General features: G+C 38.7%; 1 protein-coding gene across 1 annotated transcript in view; it reads right to left on the bottom strand.

Annotated features, from left to right (window-relative positions):
- Positions 1 to 16,225, bottom strand: part of AK5 (adenylate kinase 5) — an 82,054-nt gene extending 65,829 nt beyond the window's left edge. The window contains exons 1-5 of the mRNA XM_085067863.1: positions 15,738 to 16,225; positions 13,846 to 14,032; positions 12,696 to 12,863; positions 7,096 to 7,265; positions 6,863 to 6,976 (exon numbers count right to left, since the gene is read on the bottom strand). Coding sequence (XP_084923989.1) covers positions 6,863 to 6,976; positions 7,096 to 7,265; positions 12,696 to 12,863; positions 13,846 to 14,032; positions 15,738 to 15,797 — 699 coding nt within the window. The 5' untranslated portion in view covers positions 15,798 to 16,225. The remainder of the gene's footprint in view (positions 1 to 6,862; positions 6,977 to 7,095; positions 7,266 to 12,695; positions 12,864 to 13,845; positions 14,033 to 15,737) is intronic.
- Between the last annotated feature and the right edge of the window lie 5,656 nt (positions 16,226 to 21,881).

The raw sequence follows: 21,881 nt of genomic DNA, 5'->3' as shown, positions 1-21,881 counted from the left end.
ACATTTTTATTTCCCCTACAAGCATTTACAACCTTCAGGACATACCCTTGAAATGCTATTGATATTTCACTCCTGTTTTCATGAACCACTCTGCTTCCACTTACCTCAACTGTACCTGCCTGCAAGACATGCTTATAAATATTTTTAGTTGGACTGTAACAGGGAAGTTTGAATATATGGACATCTGGGATTACTTCTCTAGAAACATATCCATTCTCCTATGTAAATGTGAGTACAATTCTTTTTTCCTAACAAAGGAGAAGGGGTTTTATGACTCATTTGGAAAGAAACCTTATTGTCAATGTCAGAACTAAGTGTTGTTGAGTTTTATGGCCAGGGAATAAGTTTTGTTCTGAGACACAACTTGCAGAAAAGTTGTACAGAACCAACGCAGACAGAAGAGCTGGATTCCTTCATGCTGATTTCCCACAGTACACACATCTTGTGCTTAAGGCAGAAGGTTTTATTCATGTCCAGCAATGCATGTGAGGTAGGACTGTGGGGCTCAGAAAAATGAATTTGACTGTTTACTAACTGGAACTCAGCCGAAGGGAGAATCTTTGCCTATGGAAACAGACAGGTTTCTGGTTATTCATTTTAAATGAGATGAAGAGCATATGGCATCAACTCAGAATAAAACTGGTGGGTACATCTTCTCATTTTTCAGAATAATATTTACTAGTAAGTAAATCCTACTCTCTTTGGGTCTGAATCTCCTTCAGAACTAGGAGTAAATTGAGAGTAATTCTATGCAAGTTGATGATGTATTGACGTTAAGCAGTATAAGTGGAAAGATGCTCTCTTTCCTCTGGGGATATTTTCTACATCTCCTCTTGTTAGTGAGAATAGTGTGGTTGTTTGCTAGAAATTAGATGATTACACTCTCTCTCATTATTCCTCATTAGGCAAAAGATGAAAATGCTCTGTTTCTTAATTCCTGGTACGTTCTACAAGATACTTCTGAGAAAACTGACAGCTCATGAACAATGCCATTAATTTAACAGTGCATTTTATTCTTGTTGGTATAGGTTACTAGCAACCTGGTTTATTTGCTTTGTATGTGTGCTCTTCCTTGTAATTACTTATTTGCTTTCTATAGTTCCATCTTTGCTGGGTTACTAGACTGTTTGCATAGTTTTTTCTTGTTTTAGAAATGCAAAATCATGAATTATGTTGTCAAAGAATGAATCCTGCTGATAGAATTTTTTTCTGGTGGTTGCTTTTGAACCATATTCATACTGTCCAGGAAATATGTTTCCAGCAAATTGCCTAGAGTATGTAATTAAGCATCTTTGGGGAGAAGTGATTCAGCTTTTCACTTATGTTGGGCAGCTAACTAATAAAAATCCCAATCTGTAAACACTAATGCTAGTGATACAAAGAAAGTTCTCAGCAGACCTCTGCTTCAGAATTGCTCAGGTGGCACCTCCATCCACCCTGAATTCAGAACAACAGGTCCTGTCCTGAGGATCAGCACTGGATGAGCTCTCCTTTGGCTACTCTGACTAGCAGAGAAGAGCCTTTGCTCAGAAAAACTGGAAACCTGAGGCCTAGGGTTGCTTACCCAGCAGAAAATTGAACCACTGGTTATCTTTCCCTGGATAGTGCTCCAGCTTCCATGGGAGAAGAGGGTAATGGGAAGATCATTCCACAGGCTTCCTGGTCAGGCTTGGCTTTAAGAGAGCAATGCAAAATTCACAGGGAAAAAACAGTGAACAAGAGGAACCACATCAAAGCAGACTGCTGATGTGGTAGTCCTCCCTCTCCTCACACAGATCACTGGGTACATATTCAGTAGGGGATTGTACCCTGGGGTCAGTGAAGTAGTGACTGGGGAGAAGGGAGATAGAAGTGTAGGGAGAGATGAAATAAAGAAGATACACTGGCCATGACAGAAAAAATACCTTTACCAGGACAAAAACCTTTTGCAAAAACCAGGTCCTTTCCCCTTAAGAAGGTTCCCAACAAGGTTGCATTCATTTCCCTGCTTGCTCCGGAGGCCACACCCTTGGCCAGGGCCAGCAGGTTTTCTGTGAGGAGCTCTTTGCAGAGCTGGAGCTTGGCAGTGAGATCCTCAGTCAGCTGGCCACGAACCCCTGCGTCAAACCTGGAGGGCACTGCAGGCATCGCTGCTGCCTGGAGCTCCAAGTCCCAGCCTTGGAGGAGCAGTGCTGCTGTCCTCAGGCTGTCAAAGTGCCAAGGCAGTTCTTCCCACCATCCTGTACTGTGCCACCTACACAGTTAGTTCTACTTGATCACAATTATTCTCACAATAATTTTCCTAAGGAATATATCTGAGATTTAAAAATTAACTCAAATTACAGCCAAGACGAGTAGTTATTTATTGGAGATGTAGTGCATTTATGAATGTTCTTAAGGGCATTTTAAACAAAGAATCAGATAAAATGTATTGCCTCTGTTTATTATTTAAATTAAGGTTTTACTCGAATATAGTCTAGTCACCCAGGCCATATAAGACAAAAAATACATATATTTAATAATTTCTACAAAAATAGTTTTCCTCTTCTATCAAGCATTTAAATTGTATTCATTAATGAACACACATTGATTCTAATACCTTTTCTACATTTATTTCACTATTAAGAAAAATGACAATCCGTATATTATAAGCAAACTACATCTTTACTTACTCTATTGATACTAACAAGGAAGGAAAGTTACACATGAATTACTGACAGTGGGGGAAAAAAACAAACCAAAGCAGTAATTGAAATTAACTGTAAAATACAGTTAATTGTTTCTCCTGGGAAGGATAAAAACCATGTGAGAGATTACACAAAGTCTAACTGCTGTTTCTTCACAAGCCAACACACCAGTCAGAGGCATTTCATTACAGCATTGTAGGAGAGGAAGATATTTAACATGCTTCAGCATGCTGGGACTCGAGGTGACTTGCTGAATTTCAAGCTGACAGGTTAATGGTAAATAAACCATTTTCTCCTTGGCATTTTTCAAATGTGTCCTTGAAATCTAAACACCTTTCTGCTATTTGCACTCAGCAGAGATCATGGATACCTTAGAAATTTGTGGTTTAGGATAGCTTTATGCCTAGGCTCAAACTGAAAGGCTAAATACATCAGTATTAAATCTGCACTGCTATGCAGAAGGATTTCAAACTGAGCAAAATGCAGAAATTATCATATATTTAAAAGGAATACATAAACTGGAAGTCCTACTTGATTTTAAGACATTAAAATTCATATTTTCATATTTTCCCCACAACTATGACTGCCTGGAACTTCATAGCTTTATTAAGAGAACTCCTATCAAAAGTATTGGAATATTGACTCTGCTCACTGGAATCAAGAAATGAGAGGGTCAGGACTTGGCAACAATCCAAGACTTCCAATGGGGGGAATTTGCTTATTAAACTCAGTTTTCAAAGAGAAAAATACAGGACTTATTTCATCTTGGATAAAAAGTTCAAAGAAAATGGAGATAAACTCAAAGAATACTGCAGTGCTCATGGCTGAGCTCTCCCAGGCTGCATGAAGGCTGCAATGAGCATTAAGAAATGAAGCTGGTGTAAGTGACCAGAATGGCCAATGTGGTGCTGGCTGGTAAGCACTGCTGAAAATCTGAAAACATCACTGATGCCATCTTAAAGACCTCTTGCCTGCTCAAAAGATATGGATGACAGGAACAGTGTTATTAACAAAACTCAATAGAAAAGAAGGGGAGAAAGGCTTAAATATAAAATTCCTGTGATGTGTAAAGTGCTTTCTAAGGCACTTAGTCCAGATTGGCATTGTTGCATGGAAGCCATGTTTGTTAATTCTAGTTTCAACATCTGAGCAGAAAGAGAAATACTGTGTTTGCTGCAAATGATACATTGCTTTATTTTAGGCACTTTAGTCACTGAGATGCAACGTGTTTTAATACAATTCTGCCTAGCAACATGTTGAGGACTCACTGTCCACATGAGAGTCTGGCAACATAATAAGGAAGAAATCATCATCTTTTAGCTATACCTATGTATGGGAATGTTAGCATAAGTTGGTTTGCTTTGACCAGTTTACTAAAAATAACATTTTTTCCCAGAGAAAAGTTCAGCTTCTGGATTAGTCAAAGGGATAAAAATGTCCTGGTACTACCAAGAGCAATTACAAGTGAAGTTTAACAAGCAGTTGTTGTCATGATGTATGTTTATAATAGAATGTTATAGACATTCTATTATAGGGCAATTCAGGTTCGGCAGGACAGGTTCGGTAACTACAGTTCAGACATACAGTACCCATTTGATTTTTCCACAAGAAGGAGAGATTCTGAAAGCTCAGTTTCAAGTCTTAGTAACAGCTATGTTAACCATAAGACTGAAGGAATTAATTTAGCATCAATAATTTGTTACATTAAAGATGACTGCAAACACAGCCCAGTTAGATTTACATGTGCTTTCAAGAGAAACCAGGCACCTCAGTTGTCCTTTTCCTTTTCTGTTACTCCCCACAATTTATTTTTGGTAATACTACCTATAATCTTGGAGTTTGTGTAAACAATGGTAAAGAATTTGTATGTGCTATACAAATTTTTCTGCTGTTTTCAGGTACAAAAGCATGTGATGGTCTCAAAGGGACCATCTGTAGGAATAAGTATTTGCTCATGACAAAACTAGTGATAGCAATATGAATTAATTCTAATTCAGAACTTTTTATCAACAGATCTCAGAGTTTTACAGGGGATGTCTCTAAGAATAAGGCGTGTGTACAATTTGACTGTGCATTTTGTGGGGTTTCATCATTTTCTTCAAAAGATGTTCCATTGCTTAATAAATCTAATTAAAATTGTCTTACAATTTAATCAAAACTTTCCTTGCTGAAATTTCTACTAATTATTTCTCACCTTGTCACTTTTGGCTAATGAGAACAATTCTGTTCTGTTCTCCTACACAGTGCTAGAAAGAAAGCTGTAACATTTCTCAGCTGTGGAAAGCTCCCTACTATCTCTAATTGCAGACCTAGACAAATTATCACAACAGTTAATTACTGAATTCTCCACAACTCAGTTGCACTTCCCACTGAGGAATCTCTGAGTGCATGGAAAATGTTCACATGCTTAAGGTAAATAACCTGACATGCCACGGGTGACTGGCAGCCTCCTCCTGTGAAGGATGATCACTGCCATGACTGCTGATCGTCCCTTTTCCTTAACACAAACCCTTCCTACCAATGTGTGGAGCAGCATGGATTACTAAACAGAGAATTTTAAAGGAACAAGAAGTATATTTTATTTCTTCAATATTTAAATCTAAGATAAACCACTGAATATATCCCACCGGGGATGTGGAATGTTGAAATATGTGTATCTGTTGTACACTTATCTCCATGGCCTCATATATGTTCCTTTTACAGGTCAGCTGAAAGAAAGATGAAAATGGGGGAGCCTGATCAGACAACCTACGCTCCTATAAAAGGTCTGTGATTCCTTCTTTCCCATATTTTTTCAGAACAGATAAGATTGAAAGGTGTCCCCATATGAGGTGCTCCTGGATTTTTTTTAGACTTACATGGTGATCTATCTTTCAGGCAGAACCAGGCATTAAGGAGTATGATTTAGTAAATCCCAACTGACTGAAAATGAAGAAACTCTCTGTGAATATACTCAAGCGTTGTTTAACTGGTTTTCCTTTGTAGAAAGAGAATCTGAGTCTAGGGTAACTTAATTCCTGTCACTTCCTCCAGTTTCATATCCCCCATTCTTTCATCAAAAACAACATCAGCAAAAAATTATGCCACCAAGAAGTGCACTTAAGTCACACTACCACACTGGACAAAAAAAAAAGACACAAGAAGATGATCTTTAAGTCTACATTTCTGCTGTTTGACTTCAAAAATAATCTTCTCTTTTGTTAATTGCAAGGACATATAGCTGGCAGTCATTGCTATTTCCTGTAGTAACTATTTTGTCTGTTTCCTTTAATTTCCTCAATTCACTTTTCTAAATTCTGCCCAGAATAATACCTTATAAAAGCACACTAATGAAATGCCTCATTAGCTACTTTGTTTGGTTACTTCTGCCTTTGTAAGGCCACTTAGAATTCGAAGTACAGAAACAGCAGTACACCAGCAATTGTGAAGGACTTTGAAACACTTTGCATGAAGGCACTCTAAGAATTCAGCTCTGAAGCTGCAACCTCTTCTTGTGACTATAACTGTTATGTTAGGAGCACTTGATCAGAAAATGACATCAGCTGTTTGTTTTTCCACTGAATGAAAGTATTTTTAGTTTAGTTTAAAATATACACATGAAAACAACATGATAATAAAACTCAGGAATACAGTTTTAGCTGACTAAAACTTAGAATTGTGGTTTTGAATAACCAAAATTACCTAATTTTCTAAACAAGAGTATACTTTCTGGTTTACAAAAATTTGCAAAGCATGGGCAGTTTCAACCTATATTTATTCATCTTTTCAATGCACTGTAATAAACTTGATATTAAAAGCATTGTGAAGACATGCATTGCTTTAAGTATGTTTCTCTTAATGGAGATTATACTGAACAAATAGATATGGAAATATAATGTTTTCCCACTTTCTAAATCACTAAGATACACAAAATATTCACTGTTAGATTTCATGTTTTCTTCTTCATTTTGAGAGGACTTTCATTACAAGACGAAAGGCTTGGATTATTGGTTATATTATCACATTGTCTTTTTACAAAATAGTCTGTTTTCAGATGACAGGACATAATATAATATAAATCTTTTGTCAACCTGTAATTATATATTTGCAAAGATTTAAAGAGCAATGCTCCTCCTTAGAATCTGACAGATTATTTCAACAAGCTTAACTGTTGTAGAGATATGTAAGTTATTTTAAGAATAAAAACAGTCTCTTACTTGGTCCTCAAAGGAGATTGCCTGGGCAACATCTCTGGGAAATCCATCAATCACTATCCCCTCTTCATCAGGGATCTGCATTAATCTCTGCTTTATCTCAGTTATGGTTGTTTCCTTTCACGGAGAAAAGAAGTTAGTTATTTAATATTGTGAAGGAAGTTTTCTTGATGGTGCACATTAATATAGCATGTACAAACCCTTGAAAGTAAATATTAACATAGGAAGGGCTGTACCTGCGGGGCCAGTTCTCCAGTAGTAATTATTTTGGCAATTAGGCTCCATTTTCTATTGCTGCTTGTGCTGTGGATCTTCTTCCTTAACAATTCACCAACTGATATGTAGTTAAATCCATAACGTTCTGCTATTTTCAAGCTCTGTGTTCCTTTACCACTTCCTGGGCCACCTAGTGTGAATTATAAGCAAAACATTAAATTAACCTTTCATCAGAAGTACCCAATCCCACGTGAAATCTTTGCTACTGGCACCAATTTTCCAAGCATTATTAGAGTAAATCTTGCAGTTGCATGACCTGTTACCAACCATTAGAAATGTGTCAGATCTGCTGGGTCATAAACATAACAGTTTTAAAATAAAATTAAAAAAAAAAAAAGAATATAAATCTACTTGCAAAATAAAAATAAGTATTCTTTGAAGCTTGACCTAATTCCAAAGCTGTTCCTGGAATGGAGTTTTTCTTGATCTATAGTGGAGGAACAGACAAATGAACTCTTCCCTTCTTGAACTCTAAGAATCCAGAGACAGAGCCAGAGAGTCTGGAGTGTATTCATGTCAGAAAGAATCCTACTTGGTTAAATAAGCCAATTAAATCAACGAACTAGTCATGAAATGGAACTAATAAAATCTGCTCCTAAACAAGCTTGCAAGGGCTTCTGAGGTTTCCTGATTGTAAAATACAAAAAAATATTAAATAATCATCTGAGATGTTTCCATAGTGATTTGGTACAAGGACTTTTATTGAACCATGCAATGCCAGCTTCTGGTATTGATGCTCAAAGCATCTGACAGAGAAGAAATTAGTTTCAGCTTGCTGGACAACTTGAAGAATAAAGAGACCCTTAAATATATATAGCACAGGCTGAATGGGTATCAAAATCACAGAAAACAGCTACATTACACAGCAGGGAAAACTGCAGGGAAGGTCAGCTGGGCAGCAGCATGTAAAACAATCAGCCCATGTCTGAACAAAAAGACATGTTAGGATGTGATAAACAGAGAATCTGGAATCCAATATGTAAAACCAGGGAATTGTTTTGATAAAAAGAATTGTTGATATACAGAAAATAAAAGTGTATGGTACTGAACAGTATAATGAAGCAAACCCAAACCAAATGTTTTGATAATAGCTCCCAATCCTAAGTAGCTATAGTTTGCGCAATTCTGTATGAGAACACTGAATTTTATTTCAACAGACAAAGAATTAAGATTTATTAAAAATATACATTTTCTATGAACTTTAAAAATTACAGCAATGCAATGAAAGTAAATATGAATACACTGAGCTTGTTAGTAATCATGTAACTCATATTATTTGTATTATTCCCATAAATAGCTTTTAAGCTTTTTATAATCAATACAGTTCTGGCTGCAGGGTAAGTTTTACAATACTTGTACACATATGCTTAGGGCATTCTCTGTGTAACCAGGTTGCAGCCTGTGCCCCAAAATCACTGTCACAGAGCTTTTGGTGCCACCAGGAGTCACTTAGAGCTCTCTGTGTCCCCACACTGTGATGCTGATGCTGCACCTGCCCTTTGGAATCCAGACCAGGAGCCATTTCAAGAGAGTGCACAGAGAAATGTGTCTATTGTGCCTATTGTGCCACACCCTGCCCACAGTTTAGTTATACCCTTGGGGGGAAAATGGGTTTTATCATTATCCAATTTGCTTAAATGATGTTTCTACAAGCATTTATCTGTAACATCCAGCTAGCCAACACAGCTACAGTTTTTCATAAAACACACAACTAAAAAAATTAAAAGAGAAACTGTATTTTGTCTTATACAGTAAGATCACAACTAAAATTTTTTTTCTCTCATTCAGTTCACTTGCTGTTTTTGTCGTAAAAAGACGTAAGTTTCTCTCTTCTATCAGCAGACTGCATTAGGTTCTACAGCTATTCTTCCATTTCAGTAATTCCAGGTGAACTAGATGGGCTTAGTTTTTTCAGCTTGAGCTCTTTCTTTCATAGACAGCTTAGCTATCCTCTTTATTAGAATAAAGATGTTCCCCTTTTGTAGGTATGCAAGTATCTGATACAGTAAGAACCATCATCTCCACTGAAGTGGCTATAAAGCACTTCTGCTCCAGTTCCCCCAGCAATGCTCAGCCTTCCCCACGGCAAATGCATTTCACCAAACCTTACAAGTTTGAAACAGACAATGTTGCACCCCAGCAACAATAAAAATGCAAAACATATAGATAATGTACAGAAAATTAGAAACAGAAGAATTGGAAACAAGGAAAACAGTGCTCATGTTCCAACAGAGATACAAAAGGTGCCAGAAAACCAGAACTGATACTTGATAAAACATCAGTCTGTAAAAGCACAAAATTGCCAAAAAATTCCTGCTTGAAACAAGTAGAATTCACACTCATGTTTGCTTTGTCACTAAACAGAAGCAGAAAAAAAATAGTGTAGCTCAGCACTTCTGTTCTTTCAATTTGAATTGCAATCAGAAAATAGTTAATTAAGTATTTGGTTTAATATTCATAAACTTCTCACACATTTTGTTTTTATCAATCCAAACACATCCTTTTATATCAAGCTGGGATTATCCATTTACAATCTGAGGAGAAACAGTCAGGTAACAAAGTAAGGGAAAAGTGATAGGGCAAACTTACCTGCCACAGCAGATCATAATTTATTGAACTATGTATCCATACCTGACTCTTAGATAAATCACACTGACAAACTGTTCACAAGAAAGGAAAATCAAATCACATTTGGTTTTTGGTCTCTTCACTTATTCTGAGATACATTATTCAAGAAAAGTGTGATTACTTTACATATTTCTAGAAGATGTCTAGACTAGGGAACACTTGTTGCATCTAAAATTATGTTTGCCAACACGTTTCACGTGAAGATTTGTATGCCCAAAAAGTGTTACTAAAGCAGTTGTTTTAATCTAATTTTGTCAGTGGATGTTCAAAATTTCAATTTTACTTCTATTGTTGTAAATTCACAATAAATTTATCTAATAATAAAGTTTCCAGAAATACTTTTGACTAAAATCTACCTGTGGACTGGATTTAACAAACCATTAGGCAGCTGCCTGCTGAAAGCACTATATTTCATCTAGCCTTTAAACATTGATTACAAAAGGAAAGTGTATTCTTTTAAGTAATATTATTAAGAAAGTATGGCTTAAAAACATACTGATCTAAGGTGCTAATGACACCAGTTAATTAATATTTTAAGATCTCTAAATTCAAGTTGTATCAACAGTAAAATGTATTTCTTAAAAGTATAATAGGAAGCACAATCTCATTTACTAGTGTTAAAATACTTTAGAAACCTTATTTTTCCAGTGATTTAAATGTGTGCCATCCTGGCTGGTTCCATCTGATTTTTCCAAAATCCAGTTATATACTCAGTACACAGCTTCACAGCTTTATCTTTCACCAGAGGTCTTTCCTGCAAACCCAGAAAAAAGAACAAAGCTCCCACCTTTACAAGTGAGCTCTCTTTAGCCCTGGAGATACCTGGTTCATTATAAGGATGATAGATTTCATAAAGCAAAGAAGTTGTAAAAACCTTTATGGAAGCATTAAAAAAATCTTGGGCTAATGCATTAATAAAGAAAAGTTCACTGAATATGCGAAGCACAAGACAGGTCTTTAAACTTCATTTCAGTCTCTAACAGTGGCTGGGACCACTACCACCTCAGCAAGGCAGGATGATTAGTTATCACTAATTAGACAGAAAAACACTGCTTAACTGATTTTTTTTGGTAGGCATTTTATGCAAACTGAAAACATGCAACACATTTTTTGTGTGCAGTATCTCTTGAAATGAATAGTATACTTTTATTCATTTTTTTCTCTTTTATTCAGTTACTCCTCCAATATGTGTATTTCTGTGCTTTCTCAATAGAAAGTTGAATTTGGGAGAAACTGTCTTCATTCTGTACAAAAATGGACAATAGCTGCTAAGCCACATATAGTATTGTGTTTCTATCAGATCACACTGTAATACATTCAGAGAAACTCAGTGGGACTATAAACCTGAAATAGCCTTTGTGGAATGTTTACAATGTTCCCTATATAAATGGGAGAGAAGAAAAGCTCTGTAAAATCCATGGTCTTTTCACTGCATGCTGGTGTTCAAGGATTTCACTTCAAATACATCTGCACTCACTTCCAGAGGTGAAAGCCAATCTTTCTTTATCTCACCTAAATCAAACCTTCATTCATCACTCTACTGCAATTGAGCTACATAGATTTCATTGCATTAAGAGCCTTCTGTGGTGGCTGAAAAGGAGCCAGTTATTCTCCTTTATGAAAAGGAAGGGTAGCTAATGAATTAAGATGAAAGAAAGGTATGTGTTATTTCTCCATTGAATTGCAATCTTCCCATTTCAGCACTACATAGAGAGATTTACATGTTGAAATCTGTAATTCTGAAACAAAAGATTAAGAAAATTCAAATGCCTTGAGCAATTGCTTTGGCATACCACAGATACCTTAAAAAATGTCTGGTCTTCTGTTTTCAATCTATTCCACTATCTTTTTTCTGAGAACTGCTGGATGCAGAGCTTAGAAGACATGCTGTTCCTAGAGATTCCACTCTGCAGTACAGAGAAGACATTTCTGTTCCCTTTTACTATACTACATACTATTCTCCGTTATGGAAGCAGTATCTCTCTTTAATATGAATAAAGCTTTATAGACTAAAAATGTAATTCTCCTTCACCTGGCACCTGTGCTGCAACTCTTTAAACCGTCCAGAGAATCAGAGAATTAGGCCTGATGGTAAAATTTTTAAAGACAACTATCCAGATTATAAGGAAACTAATGCAAAGAACTTAAATTCAAGAACAGAATAAAATATTGATTTACACTTCAACTGCAGCCATTTTTTAATAAACTATGCTTGTCTGAGGCTGGAAAGTACGAGTTGCTTAGAAAGGACACTAAACAGCTCACAGGAGAGAATCTTGGGAGAGAACACTTAACTAACGTGAATGGAATGCTCACTCTCTGTGAAGCTGGAACGGGATTCATTCGCCAAATGGACCTAGGGATTAATTTATCAATGCAATGAACTTGCAACCATGTATTCTCACTCCAGTAGGACATACCGATAATTTGACAAGGGTCTAAATATAGAGGACAGCAGTTCCCTATCAGCTTTTTGAACTGGCTTACACAATATTTTAAAATATCTTTCTTTGTGATCAGCTTTGAGTTGATCTATCTACGATAGCATTTTAGTTCAATCCCAAGCCTGCTTTGGAAGAGCACTTTGGTTCACATGGTGCTGCTGCCTTGAAATGCATGAGCCAAGTTTAGTTAAGATGAAATCCAACTGGCAGGTGTGCTCCATAAGCAAACCATGAGCTCTCCAGCTGCTAAGAGGCATCCAGTCTACAGAACACAAGTGCAGGTGCTTGCTGCAACTCCCAAAATTCTTACAGTTGGGATGCTATATCCCCAACACTAACAATTTCACACTCTTAATTGGCCTGCACCACTTGCTATGGCAGATGGAAAATTTGTGCTTAAATTCATATAAGCATTCAATGTATTTACAGTACAAATCAAAAGGCAAAGTAGCAGAGATAAAATCTTGTCAAAATGACTGCCTTCGTACCTATGACAAGGATAATTTTTGGTCGAGGTCTGGCAGGGTCGAACACATCGTACTCCTCAATTAGCTCTGCAGTTTCAGAGAGGTCAGTGTCACTTTCTATGGAAAACTGTTGGATCGGAGGCAGTCGGTCATAGCGTCGATATGGGAAGTTCGAGTTTTCAGGCATCACTGTAAAACAGTAAGATAAACTGGGAATTGTGGAAATAGAAAACTCAAAATCTGTTCTGTAGACAGATTTAAATAAGTATCATAAATAAAGTATAAATATCTCATAATTTTACATTGTATGTTTGCTGTTGCTATATTAAATATTTTTTGCCTTTAATTAACCAATTTATTAAATCACAACAACTCAGAGTTAATTTTCTCTGGTGTTTCTTTACAAGCACATCAGGTTTGCTGTGAATATCTGCCCATAACACCCAGAGTTCAGCAGTGAGCTTTGAGAAGAAAAGCTTTATACTGTGCAGATAACCTCTACTATTAGGCAGGACTCCTTTAGTGATACATGTTGTACACAGAGACAGAGACAGTATTCTTGCTGATTAGTTTAATGAAATGTTGGATGGTAAGGAAAAATAACTATGGCAACTGAAAGATGAGCTAATTGCTCTTTGTTAACATTACAAGTAAAATAATTACAGGTCTTGGTATGACATCTGCTTAGATTTTATGAGATGCACCTTTCTCTAAGAGTTTATAATTTACATTGCATTTAGTAAATTAGCATACAGCTTTAGTGTAAACTAGAAAAACCATATAGTGTAGCTGCACTGAAGTTGGTATGTACATCATCCATAAGGACCAACTGAAAACACGAGCCAAGTTCACTGAGTCAGACCTGCCCCTATCTTTGCAAGTGTTTTAGGTAAGATACAAGAAATCTCCCCACTGATGTGTTGAACATTTACACGGCAAGCATCCATCATTTGGCTGGAAAGTGATCACAATTTTCTCTCCTAGCATCCATTACAGGAGGAGAAAAACAAATGCCAAAAAAGCAAGGAAAGAAAATTCTTGACTCTTTTGCCTACTGCAAATCAGAATGAAGCATGATCTGCTATAGAAGTATGTATAAGGTAATTCAGTAGTGGATGTAAAACCACACACAGTTGAAGAAATAGTATAATTTTTAAATTTAATACATTACCATTCCTTAAAAAAGACCTCCGGGATTGTCCTCCATTGAGTGGAGGTAGGGTCTTCTTTTCTGGGCTGACAAAAGTGTCCCATTTCACTTTTTCTGGCCCTCCAAGCTCTTTTACTTTCTGCAAACAGCTTTCCAAATATTCAATTGGGTCATCGGGTTTGTAACACATTAATCCATTCAACAGACTCTGAAATATAAGATCAAAAATATACACTATGATGATAGATGCCAGGAAAAAAACAAGCACCTTTACCTTGCCTTTTACTTTGCACAGAGAAACACCACCTTCCTTGATATTCAGACTCTATTTCAAGCCAATGCATAAAAGTGAGGCCTGCAAAAAATCAAACCATTTTGGTTTGCCAACATCATAAAAATTAGTCAGAAGGGAAGCTCATGGCTATGTCTTTATAGTTGTCTGTTTGCACAAAAATAAAACCTGAAAATAGCAAAAACAATTCTGTATTTTTCTTAGGACTATCACGGGCAAGTACATGCAGAGCAATAAGCAAGCTAGAGAGGCCCAAAATTTACATATTCTACGTAGTCTTTGATATCACTAAAATGTATCTTTTCCTTAAAGACCAGTGCAGCCACAAGTATCTTTTCCATATTCTTGTCAACACTTACACAAGCAATCAAAAAAGGATTTTTAAAAATCACAAGAAATACTCAAATATCATCTTGATCAGTACTGGCAAAAAAAAAACAACCCACAACTCTAAAATTCATAGGTGCTTCCTGATTTAATTGATCACAAATTTCAAGCCATTAGACAAGCCCTCTCTACAGTATTAATTCTTCACTCATCGTACTCAAGAGCATTGTGGGGAGTGTGAAAGAAGGACTGCCAGGCCCTCTTCTGACACATTTCCTTGACAAAGTGATACATAAGTCATCATCTCACCTCTCCAGAAGACTGCTGCATCCAACCGGCCCTTAACAATGCATGTCTTTCAGGATGATTTCTATTCTTTGTGCTTTTCCTAATTTTTGTGTGAATGAACTTGAGGGTAATCGTCGGTGTAAGTAGTAAACATAAATAGCTCCAATTCAGGATTTACTCAGTTGTTATCTACAGTTTATACAGTAATTGGTATTTACACATATTTGAGCTTATAAAATAGGATATAAACGCTACACATCTGTGCCCTTATGATACTACTTAACTGATCACAGCAACTGACGGTGGTTTTTGGCAGAAGATATGCACCAATTTTTAAAAATTGCTAGCTCAAGCATTGAGCCTCTACAGAAAACCAGTTTTGTCTGCATCTCTTGTTAAACCATTCACATTCTAACTGTGTAATTAAAACGTTAGCATGGTCTGTGTCCTGCAATTTTTAAATATACGGAAAAATGTCTAGCTTCAGCACAGACAAGGGAAAATACATATGTGTGTGTTTTATATACAGATGGCAGGATGTTTGATGGGGGGAGCGGAATCCACATTGCACAGAGAAGTAATTATCAGCCATTAGCAGCAGGTAACTTGTAGGAAGCAAAACAAAACCTCACTAAATAGTTGTGGCTTTTTTCTTGCCCCCGACCGATGAAAGATGCCCCTCGCCTGCGTTCCTCGGCGCCGCTGTGCCCTACGGACAGCCAAGTTGGCTACCCCGGGCGGCGGAGGGCCGCAGCGGGCGGAGGGGCGCGGCCGCGGGGCTCCGCAGGTGTGGCGGCAGCGCTGCCCCAGCTCCGCACCGCCAGCGCCCACCCTGCCCGGGCTGCCTGCCGGCGCTCCGCGGCGCCGCTCCCCGCGCAAGCTCCGCTCCCCGCAGCCCCCGGCCGCTCCGTCCTTCCAGCCACCTTCAGCCCTGCCCGCCGCGGGGTCCCGGCGCGGAGCATCCCCCGACGGGGCGGAAAACGCCTCCCCCCCGCGCCTCGCCTACCTCGAAAAGCTGCGGGATCTCCCTGCGGGCCAGATACTCCTTCGCCTCGCCGGCGCTCATTCCTCCAGCCGGGCCGGGGGCGCCGGCGGGGCGGGTGGGTAGCCCGAGCCCCGCGCTCGGCTCGGCGCGGCTCGGCGCGGCGGTGCAATGCGGGAGCCTCGGCGAGGCTTCCGCGGGCGGGCGGGCGGGAGGAGAGAGGCAGGAGGGAGGCAGCCGCCCGCCTCCCCGTGCCCGCTGCACGGAGGGAGCGAGAGAGAGAGAGCACGTTTTCCCCCGGCGGGCAGCGAGAGCGTGCGCAGGCTGCCGGGGAAAGTTTCGGGGGGTGCCTGCGGTGAGGCGCCGAGCGGAGGCGGCGAGGGGCTGTGCCTGGCGCCGAGCCGCGGGCAGGCTGCCCCGGCACAGAGCGGACCTGCTCTCCCGGCTGCGCGGGGAGCGGCGGCGGGGAGGGCTGCGCACCAGGAGCCTCCCGGTGTAACGCGGTCTCTGCCCTCGGCACGGTGTTTGGGCGTTTTGAGGAGCGAGACGTTTCATACACTTTGGGCTGGCGAAAAGCCACGAACTACGATCAGTCATGAGCATCTGTGATCGGCGAGTCACAGGAAGAGATCTGAAATCATCTCTGGTTTAGCCTTCTGCTCAAGGCAAGGGCAGCTCCTGAGGTCAGACCAGGTTGCCCAGGGCTTTATCTAGTCTTATCGACTGCAGAGCCTCTCTGTGCAACCCATACTTGTCTGGCTTCGAGGTGAAAAAGGGTTTTCTCCTATTCAGTTATCACCTCTCATGTCTCAATTTGTTTCTTGTCCACCATTGTGAAGAGCCTGGCTCCATTTTCATGACCCTTTCCTGTCAAGCCCTTGGAGAGCTGCTACTATGTGCTAAGCCTGCCACAGAGGCTGAACAAGCCCAGTTCCCTCTGCCTGTCTTCAAGAACAAGTGCTCTCATCCCTTACCATCTTTGTGGCTGTCCACTCAGCTCATAATTACAGAATATATCGAGTCCACCTTGTAAGTGAATGGCTGGTACAGGGATCAAATCCAGTTTATCAACATCTCTTGTACGGGGGAGCCCAAACCAGGGTGCATTAGTCTAGATGTACTCTGGGGAATGTCAAGTAGAGGGTGGCTTCTGTGATAGGCTGTGATAGTCTTCACACTGGAAGTCAGAGTAGAACATTTCACTTGCTGAAGTTTACTATATCAAATCGGAAGTTCCAATTACTTTTTAAATTTTTTATGTTTTCTAACAGAATATCCTTGTAGTTGCACTGAGGCACGCCCTAACACAAATAGGTTACATAATTGCAAGCTTATAAACAACACTGAACAACTCCTCTCAGTATGTACATCCCTATTTTTCAGACATTGAATAGGTCTTCTCAGGTGTCTTTTGAGAAGCTTCTCCCCCTTGTATATGATTTGTGGATCAATATCAGTTTGACAATCTCCTCCTCTCAGCTGCAGCCATGTTCCTTGTTTTGCTGCTTCTGTAGTTGAACTGCCCTCTGTTCCCTCAGCCTGGCCTCCAGGTTTTTGTGTAGACACTTTTCTTTCTCCTGGAGAGGCTTCCGGTCCTTGTTCATTCCACGAGCTGCTAAATGCTGCCCAAAGGCAATCCCGTGCTTTTCCAATGACAACTTGGACTGGTTGGTTTTCCAAGTCATCCAAATACTCCCAGCAGCTTCTATGTAAAGGGCTGCAACTAATGTCCCTTCCCAGCAATTGACTGCTGGGTGGCCCATCCCTAGAATCACAGAATGGTTTGGGTTAGAAGGAGCCTTAGAGATCATCTAGTTTTGAACCTCTGCCACAGGCAGGGATGCTACTCACTAGATCAGGTTGCTCAGGGCCACATCCAAAGTGGCCTTGGACACTTCCAGGATTTTGGCACACACAATTCTCTGGGCAAACCTATTTCAGTGCAAAACTACTGGAAAACTACAGCTGAAGTGTGCCTGCAAAGCTTGGCTTTGACAGCTTAAGAGCCTTTCCAGCTCCTGTTTCTATGAATCCAGTGGTGCCTACTTAGAGAAGCTGCAGTCACTGAATTGACACTTCTCATATGTTCAAGGAAGACTTTGGTCTTTGCTGGAGAGTTTAATCAGCATTCGTGTGCAGTTTTTCTCATCCTTCCATAAAATCTGGATATGGCTTTAACCCTACTTTCTTCTGCTAAAATTTTAATCCATCCAAATGCAAATTCATTGAAAAGCACAATACCTTAATTTTGATTGAGTAAAATGAGTAGCCTCCAATGCCTTAATCAAAAGATATGAGGTATAATTACTTTTAAAAGACCTTAAATGAAGCTTGACAAGAGGAAGATGGAATTAAATTAAATAGATATTTTCTTAAAATAAGGTCTTTGCTAAGGAGGTCTACTAGAAGAAGCCATTCTATTTAGGAACACAGAGCTGTGGTTTTGGCATTTTTGTGGGTTTACTTTTTTTTTATTTGTTTCTTGATACAAAAAAGAAAAATCTATATTATCATTGCATTCAGTAAATTCTATTTAAAGGCTTTTAGAATATATATTTTTATATACTCAACATTTATGGGTAAACTAGTGTCTCATCCAATGTCCTGGTTTGGCAAGAGAAAAATACTTCCTTTCACATGCCTTCCATGGCATCTTCCTCAGGAACGTGAAATATGTTTGTGTACAGTCTTGTCCCACTTGTCATTTTTTAACTGTAGGCTTCCAGGCATTTTGCTCAGTTAGATAATGCTAACAGAAAATAAAAAACTTTAGCTGTCCTGCTATAAAACTATTCTCATTATGCACATCTTAATTATTATTCAAAATAATAATTGCCGTTTTGTTGCACAAAATCAAATCCTGTGTTGCAGAAATTACCACCTCAGAACAAAAACAGCCATTTAGGAAATCTATCAGACTGAATGTGTGAAATGTATCTGGAAAGGATTTTTTGGATCTAATAATACTGTACCTCCTTCTAGAAGCAATTTGTTATGTGTTTGCTGTCAGAAGAATCCCCATATTGAAGCAGGGTCGCAGGTGGAAGCTTCTCAAACGCTCTGAAGAACATTGGTAGTGAAAGATTAAGCATAGAGGAGCTAAAGGGGCATGAAAAGCTGGGTTATTTGTTGTGCAGGTAACGGAAAGGGAGCTGTTAGAAGGTGAGCTCTTTGTTCTGTAAGTGTCTGATCAAGAGTGCAGGTGGGAGTGAAATGGTTTTACTGCCTTAGAAAATAACTCAGGGTGCAAAAGTGCTCATGGAAATGGGAATTCATTTGAGCTCCAGGGCACTGCCCATCCCTGAAGGTGCAGGCAGCTCTTCAGGGTACTGGGTGAGGCAGAAGGATCACTTTGGTTATTTCCTACCTTTTCTGGAGGGGAAAAAGCTACAATAAAAAGAACAAAATTTTGCTATCAAAATGATACATTTCTGAAATTCATCTTGAAAACTTCTTATGGATCCTATACCATTGGGTATATTCCATTCTCATTCTTCTTGTTTCCTCCAGGAGCTACATTAAGCTGCACTAATACAAAATTAGTATTTCCAGGGATCAGCTGGAATATGGTGTTCTGGGCCTTCTATTCTTCTTGGTTAAACCAATTACACAACACCCATAGCCTTCAGTCAAACCTTAATTAGGTTCTGTGCTTTCAAAAATCACTTCAGAATGCCCCAGTATTTTATAAACATTTATTTTTTTTGTCTAGTGCCTGTTCAAGCACTAGTGGCTGGATTTCTCACACAAGTTGCTGCTCTGCTAGATGTCTTTATTAAATCAGAACCAATGTCCTTGGGTTGATGTGCTTATACAGGCTGATATGTCGATAGCTTGAATTTGTAGATTCTGTAAGTAAACCAATTATGTGCAGCCTTTTTAATAGAATATGCTGAATTACATGCTTCTGATCCAGAAATGGTATGCATTTTAATGTAAATTTGGAACTTACTTGCAGCCTCATATTATGCTTACTCTGGTATAAATTAATCCAAGATTGCTAAAATGATCTTTTCATTTTTATGAGAAATCTGTTTCTGAACTCTTTCGCTACAGTGTTGTTATGTTGTTAACTATCTTTTACGCTTAATATTTCCCCCACCTTTGTTTTCCACTCTGATGGATCTTTTTTTCTTTTCTACTGATACTTGAACATGTTACTTAAGTGAATTAAATCACTAATTGAAAGGTAGTGAAAAATCTACCTAGAAAAATCTGATCTCGACATCTAGATTTCACTAAGTCCCAGAATTACCATTTTACATAACTTTTGAGGACACCAAGATGAATAGAACATGGGAGGGAAGAAAGAAGATTGCACCACTTAAAAGTCTGAGGATACATATTTCAATCTGCTGAGAAGAAAACATTTTAAAGAAATGCTATGATCAAGTCCATCTTTGTTATGATAAACCAAATAGCTGTAGTTTTTATTTTTCAATTACAGTATTATCATCTTGTGACCCTTCCCTGAACTCTCCAATTTATCAAAACACATATTGAGCAAAGGCATCAAACAGTACACACTATTCTGCTGTTCCAGCCTGCCTGTGGCATCCTCACTGCCCTCTTTCTGTTGTTTTCCTGCTGGTGGACTGAATTTGTGCTCTGCCGTGGTGTTGCAATAGGGCTCACCCTTAGCTGGTTGCCTGGCAGACTCCCAGCAGCTCTGCTTTCCACTGTTTTCTCTCACAGATTCCTCCACTGGAGCATCAACACCTGCACTTTATTCTTTGATGTATGACTTCATATATTTGGTTGCATCTGGTTTACCAAGAAATCAGCATGCTCCGTACCACTGAGCTGTCCCTCTTGGGAATTCCCACTTCAGTCTTTGTTATCTGCCACTGGTACCAGTGATTTTCTTTGGTTTTGATAATCAGTGCAAATATTATACAGCACATGGCCAAAACACAGTTCCCATGGGATCAAAACAGAAACTCACTTAGTATTTCCCATTTACACTTCACTTTTGAGGCCAGTCAATTAGTCATTAAATATATATGCATTTATTTTGATTCACTCAGGTTTCTTAAAGAAAATATCTTGCAGCAGTAAGAAAATGCCATCAGATCAGCCCTTTTTTTCTTCATCAGCCAAAAGAAACCTTCTTGAACAAGTATCCATGTGTAGATTTGAGAGGAAACATTCTTGAACAAGTATCTGTGTGTAGATCTGAGAGGATCTTTTTTCCAGAAGCTGGCATTGACAGGTATTAATTAAATTTAATATAAGCTATATTCCAGTATGTTATCATCAGTTGTGGTTTTTCACTAAGTTCCATATTAGATGGCCAGGGCTATAATTCCCTATGCCACCACCCTTAGAAAGTACTGGTCTAGCATATTCCCAGAATGTGAGTATTTCAAGAGTTCTTGGAGTCCCTTTTTAATTTTTTCTCTTTCCTGTCTTTTCCAGCTGTTTTAAAACTCCAATACAACTTATCCAAATATGCAGATTTACTCAGTTATTTTTAGTGACTGCTATTTATAAAACTTACTTGACTACAATTCTAACGGAGAATGTTTCATTATCATGCTATGTTATAATTGCAACATCTGATCATTTCTCTATATACAGAAAAAAATATTTAGTGAAGTCTTTCAATTGCTTTTGATAAATCTATGCAAGCATATTCCACTAATATTGTTAGGATCCTTTTCTTTCTTTGTTCAGAAAAACAGCTCTGTTAAATGCTGTTGCACACCTCTGACCATTGGATTTTATGTCGTTTTGTTTCCCTTTTCATTTTTAAAACCGTTCTTAAATGTCTCACATATATTTCTTGCAGCTTCAAGTATTTGCAGTAGATGTTTTTCTTATTCTTATGTATCTTTATTTTCAAGGCAAATTGCAGTGCTTTGTCTCGTTAACGTTTTTTAAATAATTCCCAATTACAATTCATATTTTTGCATTTAAGTTTTTACCCTTGATTTGGCTTATAATAATTAGGTAGTATGAGGATATTGAGCAGCATTATGTAACTTAATAGATTCAAGGTTGCTACCTCAGGAAGTCCTTAAATCTCTGAGAGATGTAAGGCAGGCGGTTGTGTAAAAGTTTTCCTTGTCCCTAAGGCAGCTGATCTCTATCGGGGAGAACACAGATTGAGGGCTTACACAGACTTTCTGTTTGATCCATTACAGCTTCTTGACGCTTTTTGCGTTA

Source organism: Lichenostomus cassidix, chromosome 8 (assembly GCF_008360975.1).
Source record: "Lichenostomus cassidix isolate B80296 chromosome 8, HeHo_3.0, whole genome shotgun sequence".
In the NCBI taxonomy this organism is placed as follows: Eukaryota; Metazoa; Chordata; class Aves; order Passeriformes; family Meliphagidae; genus Lichenostomus; species Lichenostomus cassidix.
The sequence above is the reverse complement of the archived record's forward strand: the minus strand, read 5'-3'. Positions and strand labels throughout refer to the sequence as shown.